A 12,979-nucleotide genomic window follows, 5' to 3' on the forward strand; every position below is an offset into this window, starting at 1 on the left:
CATGATACAAATTGTGGACTGTAGTAATATTAGAAAGGCTAAGGCATGCGAGGGCATGATTGCAATATGACAGAAGTCTCCAAAACCCGTATAAGCGCTGTAAACGTTTTATCGTTTTCCTTATGGAACAATAATTAATGAATTTATTGTACAAAGATTTAGATATAAAAAGGTGCTAACGACATCAAACTTATTGCAAATAGAGTTACACCCGTGGTCATTTTATATTAGTGTTGATGAAGCCCTCTAGATAGAGACAATAATTCTGCTTGTATAAAGACAAAACAGACCCTGCTAAGGGTTGTAAATGAGAGCTAACGATTGGCACTCTTTGTTAAAAATTGAGATATAAGGTACCACTTCTATTTATTAAAGACTCTACGCGATAATTAATTCATTGAGGCAACATACTTTTATAAGCTCACTGCTATATCATCAAATAAAATTGCATGTCCCATGTAGACAGTGTGTCTAGGGAAATTGAAATAAACAAGACTTGTACATGGACCAGTGCATGGTAATGTTACATTGTATCTCAATCTTGAACACAGGGTGCCAATCGTAAACTCTCATTTACAACCCCAGACAGAGCTAGTTTTGCCTTTGTACAAGCAGAATTTCTGTCTGTATCAGAGTAGCCTTCGTCAACACTAAAGTGGCCAAGATTGTAATTGTTCGAAAGAGCGTTGGCCGCACCTCATTGCTGATGGATAGACATAATTATGCCATTTATATACCTGTTATTAGTGAGTCGAGATGCCAAGCCGACCAGACCGTTTCCGGAAATCGTCCTTTGCAAAGTGTCGATTGAAGCATCGATTTTATCAAGCTTGAACTGGATAAGCCTGTTTTATGAAGGTTTTCTGTTTTCAGCTAGATTTAAATAGCAAGCAAATTTGTAGAAATATCATAATATTGTTAGAATCTACCGGGTCGCGACTTCAATTATTTAGAACGGACTTTTCTTAGCGATGGACCGGGGTGATCGAGAAACACAGGATGCGAATATATACTTTTGAGTTCTCTTCTCTTGTCTACAAAAATCCATCGACAGTTATGACAGTTACTGCATTTATATTCAGGGTCTTTGTTGAAAAAAATAGTAATCTGCTGCCAGAGCCTTAATTGGTCCCCAGAAACATTACTGCTGAAAGTTTTAGGAGTGATGTGCACAACAGAGTTGTATTGAATGAAGAATGGTGCAGACTACGTAACACTAAAACTGGATCGCACAGTAACGACTGGCGGAAACCTATCAAGTCAGTCTCGACTGATAGGAGACTGACTGAAGGCTATTTATCCTAGAATACATGTATTTCTCGATATTTCGTGATACAAATAAATTTCAATGCATTCTGATGTATTTTATCAAAACGGAAGTTGATCAACTTGTACTGGCAATGAGGCCGAGAATCGAGATTGTATATTTAATTGGGAACAAAACTATTCGATTTATTCACCAACACAACCTGAATGAGTATTTTCTTCAACATGAGAAATTAAGTCGTCGCCTTTCCTTGACATTTCGATTTCGTTTGAAAATACTCTGTCCCCAGTAGGTAAGAATGCCCGGGTTTTGCATCGGCTGTACTGGCCGACAGATCGATATTTCTTCAGCTATTTTTTCAGCATTTCTACAAGATATCGGCAACTAATCTTTTTAGTGAGCGGGGCACATCTCTCTACGTGTGCAAGGAACAAGTAACACGTGGTTTAGAACATAATATCTGACAAATTAGGAAGAATATTGATGATGAAAATACTGTGGTGGATTCACACGCAGAAAGACTGAGTAAATTCAATCAACAGCGGATGGAAAGAATTCGGAAAAGACGATTATGAGAGAGAGAGTAGGTAATCTCTTTAGATTTTTTTCGGTATTAAGATCCAAAATAAGTTCAAACGACCAGAGACTAAAGATAGAGACTAAAGAGTTTGTACTCCACACACGCCGATTAAAACTTCACGCATATTTCTGATATCAAGCTTACCAAAATCAGTAAGGTTTCCCATTCGGCGAAAAATGATCGTGTCCCAGTGGAAACCGGAGTGAAAACCAATCTGAAAGCCATTTACAAAGCCCTTGACGGTTCAACATTTATGCCTTTTTGTCTGCACTGACCGTGATTAGAGGCATTCATAAAGCTCTCTTGTTTTCGATGTTCTGAAATATCGTTCATTTACCAACTAAAGAAATTTTTAGAAGGCTAAATCATCGGATCGAATTAATAGAGATTGAGAATTTCCAAGTTTCCGTCGGTGGGTCGCAGTGATAAGGGTAAAATAAAATTATTTTTTGAGAAAAACATGTTGTTGAATAAAAACAGTGGTCGAATTGATCGGGTAAACAGCATCACAAAAACTGACACTTTATTTAACTGATTCCATTGTTTATGCAAGGATACTCAGTATGAACAATACTTAATGCAAATACGCACAGCCTGGTGTGAACGTGCGTAGTGGACAATGCCATACCCATCGAAAGATAGTCCCTTCCATATCACGTGATGCAAGGGCCGAGCTTGGTAATGATTACCCATGATTCAAATTACATGGAGTTCATGAAGCCCTGAAAATGCAACTTCCGGTGCTATTTTTATCCGTTTTTTGAAAAAATCGCGCGATTTATAAATGACGAAAAAGACCTTTCCAGAATAAGCGACCATAAAGCTAGCACATACGTAAAAATAATCCTTGGTGAACTTTCCCCTTAACGCAACGCACGTGCATAAGCAAAGAATAACACGCCAATCAAGGTGTTAGAAGATGTAAATTATTGTAAATTACATTGAAGAGGTAGCAAGAAAATCGCTTAAACAATGTTTTATGCATAATAGATAAAATAAGATAGATAACATAACCACGTACTTTGACGTGGGCGATGGGCGACCGACGGCTTGGCTCATGTAGTTCATTTTCCCGTCTTTAAAAATGGAGAGACCGTCGGTAGGGCGTTCAGATTACACTTGATTTAATAGTCGCGCCAGCGGCTTACTGACTACGCATGCGCTTATTCATAATATACTATGCGAGTAACCGGAAGGTACCCTTCTTTCTCATGATGGGCGCCGCCATGTTTTTTTTTTTGAGTACTCGTAAATAAACAAATACGAAACAAATTACTATGATATAACATGCCTTTTCTAAAATATACCTCTTTTATTAGCCAGTAAATGTTATTATACACCTTGTCGCTGATACAAAGTATCGTTGATATAGATAAACGGAGAAAACTGTCGTGCATATGAACGGGGGCATACGCAAAGAATGCTGGGATTGAATATAGAAGAGCGCCCCCTGTGTCAATAATTAGATTCAAAAATTGCAAGTTTTTAGACGGAACGCTATAGTTTTCAGCTTGCAAGTGGAAGGTGGGCAGTGCGGTACCATTGCAATGATAATTATTGCATAATACGTCCCTTGTTTAACGCCATAGGCTGTTATCATTGTAAAAATTGCCAATTTTTGTCCAAAATTTTACACGCTACAGAAAATCTATACCTGCCCTGCTGCAGGGTTGACGTCATGTAAGTACGTGAACTGCTTTCATCAGAGGGAAACTGGGCATAGTTTTCATATAAACGTTTATGAAGTAACAATTACAGTTTATCATGAATCAATACAAATAACATTGCCAATCTTAACCCCTGGCGCGACACCAAGGGCTGAGCCCTATATAATATAAGAAATATAGAAATATGTCAGAGGACACACTCGCCACTAAAGACACGTTGTTCTATTCTCGCGCTGGTTTTGTTGACGAATATTAAAATGATGTTTGCGTACGGCAACACGGTCGCGTATTACAGCGAAAACGGATTCGGCGTGGACTCTGTCGTGCCGCGCGACAAAATTAACGCAGCCACTGACGTTTTTTACAGAGAAAACACACAGACAATGTAGCAAATGTCATGATTTTTTTTTCTATCGAAAAGGCGAGCTGGTGTTACCAGGATGTACTTTTGAACGTGTTGAACAAAAACCGATGATTTTATCCAACTCACAAACTGAAGCAAGGACTTTCCGTCTTTAGCTTACGCTAAAATCGATACTGGCATTTCGATGGCAGCAATCTATATTGAGCTGCTTGATACGGTATTTGTTCGATTGATGCTGTGCCAGTTTCGCTGAAGCTACCACCTCGATTGACCAGGAAGTTTGGGTAGATGCAGTCGCAGAAAACGTGATACCGCGCCGTTCAAGCTCTTTCTGTATTTTTGGTTTTATTCTCAACTCGTCATGAGGAACTTTTTGTAACAATAACAATACGAATTGAATCGTCTGTTTGATTTGTGGGGTTGATTAAATAGGCGGTGTGCCTTTGATGATGTTTAGTTTGGGTGTTCTGTCTAAAACAAAAAAAAAAAAAAAAAAAACACGTCTGTGGCTGCGTTTATTTTGTTGCACCGCACAACAGAGAGTCCAAGCGTTTTCGCTTCAACAAGAGTGAAGGTACTACAGAAATGCTTGTTATTGCGCGTATTTACACAAAGTATTCCTTTACGCGATACGGTAAATTATTGAACATATGTGATAAGGCAGTTTACCAATAAAACAACTCAGATGCGTAGCTCGAGGTAAATGATGAGAATACGTCACGTATATTTTCGTATATGGAACATACCTTTATGCAAGTACAGTAAAACGTCGATTATCCGAACGTCAATTATCCGAATTGTTCGGTTATCCGAACCGCCACCGTGTCCCCCTGAAATAAGTCATTGTGTCCTGTCACTACAAACAGACTGCCGCCGCCCAAAGTTGCAGCAGTTCATACAGTTCTTTGTACTTTATCAATAAAGTTATTTCTTTAAACAACCTTACCGCCCATTCGCCTTTTGTTATAAGTTTTAATGTGTGAATGTTATGAACCAGTTGAGTGCGATCGCATGACGTGTGAAAATAACACCTGGACAGAGTTGTCAACGATGTGGCCACATTCATGCTTTGTCGGCCTCATTGAAAGGTCACCGCCGAAGTCGCCCAACTTGGTCGGTTTCTACGCCAAACGTTCGCGGCATTTACATCAGACCTTAGAAGTGTTAACTAGCTTGCTGGAAGGGTATAAAGTCTGGAGTTTTGAGCGATGTTGGCATTCGTAATTCCAAGAGTGATCTGGTAACATCGAATCGATAATCTCTCCGTGCTTCCGCTATAAACTTTCTGCAGCTTCTGTCAACGTCATAATGGCTACGTCATCAGTGAAACGTAAGCGTCACGTGCTTGACCTCGACACCAAGTTATCCATCATCGATCGTCTTGAAAGCGGTGAAAGTGCAACCAAACTTTCGCGTGAGTTTGGTGTTGGTAAATCGACCATTACCGACATCAAGAAAAGTAAAGCAAAGTTACGTGACTTTGCCAGCAAGATGGACACCGACGTCGGCCTCAAACGGAAGATCATGAAGACCGCGAACGACGAAACCCTCGAGAAGTCCGTCTTCACGTGGTTCACCCAGGAGCGAAGTAGAGGCACCCCGATAGCTGGGCAAATCATCACAGAAAAGGCAAAGTGGTTTGACGAACAGTTACATGGTGAGCAGTCACAGTTCAAGGCTAGCATAGCATGGTTGAAAAATTTCAAGCAGAGGCAAGATATCTGTCCAGAACGAAAGTGAAGTCAAACAATTCATCCGAAAACTCCATGAATCATCAACAAAGAAAACTACACATTTAAGCAACTATACAACGCCGACGAATCAGGGCTTTACTGGAAACTTTTACCAAGAAAGACTTTAGCTGCTTCCAGTGAAAAATCCGCGCCTGGTTTTAAAGTTAGCAAAGATAGAGTTACCGTTATGGGTTGTGCTAACGCGTCTGGTACACACAAACTTCCGCCGGTCATCATCGGAAAATCTCGCAACCCTCGATGCTTCAAACATGTCAATATGGACAATCTGTCTGTTCGCTACTATCACGAAGCCAATGCCTGGATAAGCGCTGAGTTATTCTCAACGTGGTTTCGCGATGATTTTGTACCATCCGTCCGCCATCATCTACGCCAGAAACAGCTGCCTGAGAAAGCGCTTCTCCTCATCGATAACGCGCCATCACATCCCAGCACCGATGTTCTTCAGAGTAACGACGGTTTGATCACGTGCATGTTTCTCCCACCGAACACGACACCATTGCTTCAACCCATGGATCAAGGCGTGCTGAATGCCTTGAAACGTCGCTACAAGGGGAAAATGCTGCGGAAAATCGTGAAAGAAAACTCCAACAACATATCGCTGACTGAGTGTGTGAAAACTGTCACACTCAAAGACACTTGCTACATGATCGCCGAATCGTGGCGCGAACTCACCGTTGACACTCTCGCTAATGCGTGGCACAAACTCCGAATAAATATCGCCGATACGCCAGAAACTGCTAGCACCCCCGAAGTCACCAACCCAGCTTCAGACGAAACCATCGAAGAAGTTATCAACGCACTTCCAGCAGACGATCGCGTTCAAGCGTCCGAGTGGTTCGATGTCGACGAGAGTGACCCCGGCTGTCAAACACTCGCCGATGAAGAAATCATTCAGGCTGCCCAGAAATCAACAACGGACATCGATGCATCGGAAGACGAGGACGATGACAAGGAAAACACCGAACCCAGCGTACCCATACCTACCAACGCCGAAGCAGCTGACATGTTCTCCCGATGTTTGTTATGGCTAGAGGCACAACCGAACTGTGAACCGACGCAACTTTTGCTGCTCCGTAGCATGCACCAGACAGCCGTCCGAAAGCGCCAAGAGACTGCCAAGCAGAAGTCCATCACATCATTTTTCAAGAAAATGTAAGCAGGACACTTTATTAAGTCTATGAACTCATAGAATCACAAGCTTTGTCTGTTTGAATACATGTATTTTATTGAAACGTAAATCAAGGTGCATTTGTACGTGTAATATGTTGTGAAAATTTAGGTTATTGTTTGTGTTTATATTGAGCTGCTGTTCACATTGCAAGTTTTTTTTTATTTTCTGTGATTTACTACATGTAGTTTCTTCATAGCTGTAAATTTTATTTGCTGTCTTCAAGTCTACTATTAAAGAGAAATAAAAATAAAATGAATGTAATGAATACGATGTTTTTTTGTCTTTTGATTTGGTGTGTATGATTGTATACATGTACTGTATGGCCTGAAGTGACCCAGACTCCCTAAGATTGCATATCCGAACTGTTTGCATAACCGAACAAAAATCATGTCCCCCTAGGCGTTCGGATAATCGACGTTCTACTGTATGCATTTGTGCTCATCTGAGTAGAATACAGGAATACACTTATGCAAACCTTTGAAGACTAAATGCAGAACTAATATACATATACACATTCACACCATGGAATTTGTACGTGGTTCAGAGCATTTTTTGGTTTTGATGGATATTTTTTATCTCATTTAACAAGTGCACAAACAAGAAATGTTGCAAAGACCTATTTTAGATGAGAGTGGTTTTCAAAAAATACGTTGATCACATGATTGAATTTGACCGATACAGATTACGAAAATAAAGCTTCGGCACAGTGCCTGAAGTTAAAGCCAGGTCTTTTATGCGCTATGTTAAATTGCGTAGGCTTGGTGCTATGTGATGATATTTAGAAGATGAATATGCTTATGAATTTCCGGCAGTTTAGTAAAAATGTGACGTACCTACAACAAACACTTTTTGAAAACTATGGCCTGATCGATCCCATTCCAGTACAACAGAAACATCAAGCCACCCTCATGAGACCTAATTAACAAGTGCAATATCACTCAGACAAATAATGCCGGAAATCATAATTATCTTTCCAAGAGCAACGAAATGTCAAAAACTAAAGGTACAAAACAGTACAATAAAGTGAAGAGCAAGAAAACAATGATATCAATTGCGATACAATTAAAGAAATTTCTCTCTCTTGGTCGAAATAAGAAATGATGGTGCACTACGTAGATTTGTGTAAAATTATTATAACGTAATCTAAAAATACATTTTAAGAGATAACAAATAATTGACTCTTTTAGCCGTGTTCTGACTGGGTGCAACAACATCGTCGAAATCTTAACGTTTTTGATCGGTAAACACCAACGGATTAACTCTTAACCCGTACTTGCGTCCATACGCCGTCATTTCAGTCTTTCATTTTATGTGTTTTTAAAATATAAATTTATGCCAACAAAGTGGAAAATACAAATCTACATCATGTGAATGTGTCAAGTGATGGAAAAATATTACAAAGCAACTTGTCCGGAAAAAAATCAGTCATTAAACTAAAATGAAGAGAAAGAGCAGTATACGTTTTGGGCGATACGCCGGCGTAATGCGACCAGTACAATTCAATATATGTATGCGTAACAAGGCACCGTAGGTCAAAACTGTATGGCACGAAAGTATTTCCATCTTTGATATTCCTTCCTAATTTGACTGATGAAATGTCCTAACTTATAGGCACTATTGTATTTGTTCTCGGCCAACGTTCATAGACTTGGACCGTTCGCCAAAGGGCATAGTCGACGAGATGTTTGCGAAAGAGTCAATAAATATTGGAAGCGCGACCAAAATCTATGCATTTGGGAGACACAGTGGAATGTTTAGGCGGTAACAGAGGCGATGAAACGTTTCGGACATCATATTTTTATATTTAGGCAAACACTTGTCGGTTCGATGTGCAATGGTATGTAGATGACCAGTTATTCTATAGGTCTCCAAAACTAGTCAAAACAATATTTCTACAACTCACTGATGGTGTCTCCCCCTGTCCTTGAACCCGTGGTCACGACTATTGTTTTGATGTATTCTTTTGGTTGATGAGTGCTAGATTACTGTATCAAATTTGTAGTCACAAGTGACTGAATCCTGTGATTGTTAGGTAATTGATGACGGTCACGTTGTAGGGGCGAGACGACAACAGTCTACGCCGGGGCCAAGGGAGCATCATCAGTAGGCAGTACATCGCATGCTTTCTGAGGATAGACCGCTGGTTTCCTTAGCCACCATGCAAAATCCGACTTTCAGCAATGTTCCTGTCCTGTTTCGGAGGATAACTTTCGAGCTGCGGTACCAGTACCAATGTTGAGGTGTAGATATCTGAATCTTGTGTGTTCGAAAGGCTTCGAGATTTACATAGAATACCACAGACAAATAGAAAGACAGACTAGCAACGGGTATTTTTTCAAGGTGTGAAGCGGTTACGTAACCCCTTCACGTGCGCCTCGCCTCAGGTAGCTCTCGACTCTCTTTTCCGAAGAGTGCCGACCATGCACCCTTCGGTAGTTTCGCCAAATTTTTATGCGAAATTATGCTCGGCAAAGTTCGTGTTGTTGCTGTCATTTGGTGCTGAGCGGAATTGAAGTGCTGGCGAATATGTAAAGTTTTGAGCTTCGGGGACATGACTTTTACCATTTTTAAAAGTCCTCTCACATTTTTATGAATATATTATGAGTGTGTTTGAACCCAATTCGAAGTCTTTTATCGATACTGTAAATTTTTACTCAATGGTTCACGGTCAGTCATATCCGATTTATCTTTTATAAGTTCGTCATGGTAGGACGTGTTATGAAACTGCTGGAAAATTCAAAGCTAGGTAGTCATATTTCTGCGAGTCGCTTTCACAAGTAGTCGCAATAAAAAAAATACGCAGAGTATCTGAAGTCGGTATCATTGCATCGTCATGTTTAGTATTGTTTGTACGACCAGTTTGAAAGTCATACATTTTCTAAACGGTGAAATTCATATTGTCATTCAATATTGAGTTTCGGATATGGGGTACGTGTTACAAGCTTAAATACGGATTGAGTAGACAAGTTTAGATAAATGAGTAGGTAATTTTTTTGTTATAGTTAAGTAGTAAGTCACCCGGCTTTTGATGGCATAGCTTGTTGAATGTGACCTCAACTGAGCTTTATGTAGTTATAAGAGATGGTAGAGGGTACTATCCGCAAAAGAGGGAGTAGGTCATCTGGTCATGCTCTTGGGTTGTTGTTTGCCATGCAATGTTATATACTAGATGTCCTTTCGATGACGTGTGGGTTTGATTAACGTCTGAACTCTTGTTGAAGATCAGATAGGTATGAGACCTCTTACCCCACCATGGAAGTATGTTGTGAAATATTTGACGTTCATTTCTGGGTAAAATATATATTATATATAAGTTAAAACCGTGTAAACGTTCAGTGCTTTGGGTTCGATGTATATATGTTGTCTAAGATCAACTGATTTTGTTTTGTTTCCGGTACGGTAACCCTTGACAGGGGGCCTAAATAGGCTCTTTGCATTTTCAACCTGCCATTTCCAGGTCCTGTCTCGGGGCGCTCTATGGCCTATTGCTGGAAAGTATTGATAATTGATAAAAAAGACTCTGATAAATTTATCTCAGTATCGAAGTCTTGCCCTTGGAAAATAGATGCTCCGGGTATTTTTGAATCATTCCAGGCGTTTGGATTACAGTTGGACTACGTTAAGGGCGCTCCTAGACAGTTTGGCATGTTGGTACTGCTTTAAGTAGTCTTGATATCGGTTTGGTGCCACATGGGAGAAGTTTGCCAAACCGGGTAACCTACACAAGCATGCTGGTCACTGCGACGATTAACAGAACATAAAGTGAATAAGTCTGAAATTGTTCATTTGATGAAAAACGTGAAATTGTCTGAAGTATCAGATATCGGACCCTGAAACTAGCTTTAAGTCGTGTTCAAGTTCAAAAATATGCATAATGCCAGAAACACGATTGGAACTAATTTGGGATAATTGGATATTCATATTTTTCAAATTTCTGAAAAATGTAAGGTGCCCTATAGTTGAATGTTACAACATTACAAATTACTTATAAAAATAAGTGTGTAACGTAAAAAAAGCAGATGAGGTTACATTTGTAGATAAAATCGACATTAATTTACCATCCAATTATCCCAAAATAGTTCCAATCGTGTTCAGAGTGAATGAAAGTTTAGATTATTTCACGGAATTTACTATCACCTTTCAATGATATCTCTTTACATGATCAATACTGCATGTGGATGATATCAAAAGTCTCTAAAAGTGAGGGAAAATTCTGTCTTATTTTGTGACGAGTACGTATGGGGTTTATGGATAATTTCTGAAGTCTCATAAAAAACATAGTTGACCATTTTGAACTGCCCGCTCACCCTCCCACCCTTCTAAAGAATATTGGATCATTCCGCCCAAGTTATCAACATTCACATCCCGATCAAAATACTTAGAGAGCGTTCAGTTATTATGGCCGGGGTTGGGCCCAGAAATTCTTCCTGCGCATCAGTTAAAATAAGTGAAACTCCTCTACCCATTGCAACAAAATCATTGATTACCCCCCCCCCCTTTAAGATGACAATAATTTCATGACTCCCCCATTGCTTGAGTAAAGGGGGGAACTATAGAATTAAAAAAAATGCTCAGATTTTTTCAAATTACCCTCCTTACAAACTCACAAGGTGTTAATGTTCAAATTTCCCATTCTTAGTTGCCATATTTTCTATATTTTTGAAATTACCTCTCAAAGGGATTGAACAGAAATTAGAGGTGGATTGCAATATTTTCGTGCAACCATGTGTATACAAAATTTTGATATTTGGATTTAATTGATAATTAGCTGTTGATAATGTTGATTCACTATACATGGTAGTCTATGAGAAAACTATTATGTCATACTTTTCAATACAAAACTGTATCTATGCATTTATAGATATTTGATAAATAAAATAAATGTATTTAATTGGAATAGGGTTGTTACAACTGGTATGTAGACAAAAAAATTGACTTTAGAATTTCCCCCAAAATGTTCACCCACTATACATGGGAGTCTATGGTAAAATTGTGAATAACCACTACACATGGGAGTCTATGATCAAATTGTGAATAATTTTTCCATAAAGAACGTGCTATACTTCTGCATATACAGACGTCGAATAACACAATTGTACTTCATTAGAATATGATGGTTAAAGGTGCATATATGCGTACGGTCAAAGGTCAGGTAATCAAGCAACAGGTGTGACTGAAGGTGAGCTAAAATACTCCCGAAATAACCGAGATAAATGACACAACTTTCTTACTACGTATTGCATAGGAGCTAAATAAGTATCTTATCTGTTACCGAGGCCAATATGGGCATATTTCTTGATCAATACAGACTAAAAATCGGACTTTTCTGTGTTGGTGGCCTGACACGAGGGGACAAAGACAAAATACCGGTATGCATGCAAGCCCCTTTGTTATGTAACCCAGGAAAGCTGAGCCTTGCCATTCGGATATGCTTCTTTGCATTATTGATAATCGGTAACGTGGAAGCTAACCCAGGACCTAAAACGACCCGGTCAAACACGCAAGAGTGTGCAGTCACCAGAGAAGACGTGGAAAATATATTGGAGAAATTCAACGACACTTTGAACGACGCAAAAGAAATAAAGGAGAAATTTGCAACTTTTGAGACTAGGATGAACAACAGAGAAGACACACTGCACAGTCTGGAAGGAGGAGGTAATGAAAACTCTAAAAGAATTTATGATATAGAAAAATATTGATGAACAGGGTTTAAAAGAACTAAAAGAAGAGCTGATACGTACAAGAAATGAGTTACATCAACGCAAAGAAAATGAGGACCAAAGAATATGGAGTACCACAAGACAGAGAAAATGAAGACTGGGAGACTTCAGAGACAAAAATAAAGGACATTGTTAAATATAAGCTTGATATCAATGATAGCATCTCCTTTGAACGTGTTCACCGCATTGCCAACGCACCATTGGTTCGTGGCTTCCGTCCTATAGTTGACATGTTTACATTCTTTAAAGACAAGCAACATATTCTAAGTGGGGCATCGAAACTGAAAGGGAGTAATATTTCAATAGATGAAGACTTTGCTCCTCGAACGAGAGCCACAAGAAGAAAATTATTCGCCTGTCGTCGTGAAATCCTGGAACAGGATAAGTCTGCCAGAGCATGGGTAAAATACGACAAACTGGTCGTGAATTCGGAATCTAAAGGCCGCCAAGTGTTTG

At 39.4% G+C, this 12,979-nt stretch overlaps 2 protein-coding genes across 2 annotated transcripts; both read left to right on the forward strand.

Annotated features, from left to right (window-relative positions):
• The first annotated feature begins 5,186 nt into the window (after positions 1 to 5,186).
• LOC139144491 (tigger transposable element-derived protein 2-like) lies at positions 5,187 to 5,618 on the forward strand. Its single transcript, XM_070715190.1, has one exon. It carries the CDS (start codon positions 5,187 to 5,189, stop codon positions 5,616 to 5,618), a length of 432 nt encoding a protein of 143 aa, XP_070571291.1.
• Positions 5,619 to 5,798: 180 nt separating this feature from the next.
• Positions 5,799 to 6,788, forward strand: LOC139144492 (jerky protein homolog-like). The gene has a single exon (XM_070715191.1). The coding sequence runs from the start codon at positions 5,799 to 5,801 to the stop codon at positions 6,786 to 6,788; it is 990 nt and encodes a 329-aa protein (XP_070571292.1).
• The last annotated feature ends 6,191 nt before the right edge of the window (positions 6,789 to 12,979 follow it).

This window comes from Ptychodera flava, chromosome 11 (genome assembly GCF_041260155.1).
Source record: "Ptychodera flava strain L36383 chromosome 11, AS_Pfla_20210202, whole genome shotgun sequence".
Lineage (NCBI taxonomy): Eukaryota > Metazoa > Hemichordata > Enteropneusta > Ptychoderidae > Ptychodera > Ptychodera flava.

What these genes read in the sequence shown, in the direction of transcription:
- LOC139144491 (XM_070715190.1), top strand. Translation starts at nt 5,187, where the DNA reads ATGGCTACGTCATCAGTGAAACGTAAGCGTCACGTGCTTGACCTCGAC.
- LOC139144492 (XM_070715191.1), top strand. Translation starts at nt 5,799, where the DNA reads ATGGGTTGTGCTAACGCGTCTGGTACACACAAACTTCCGCCGGTCATC.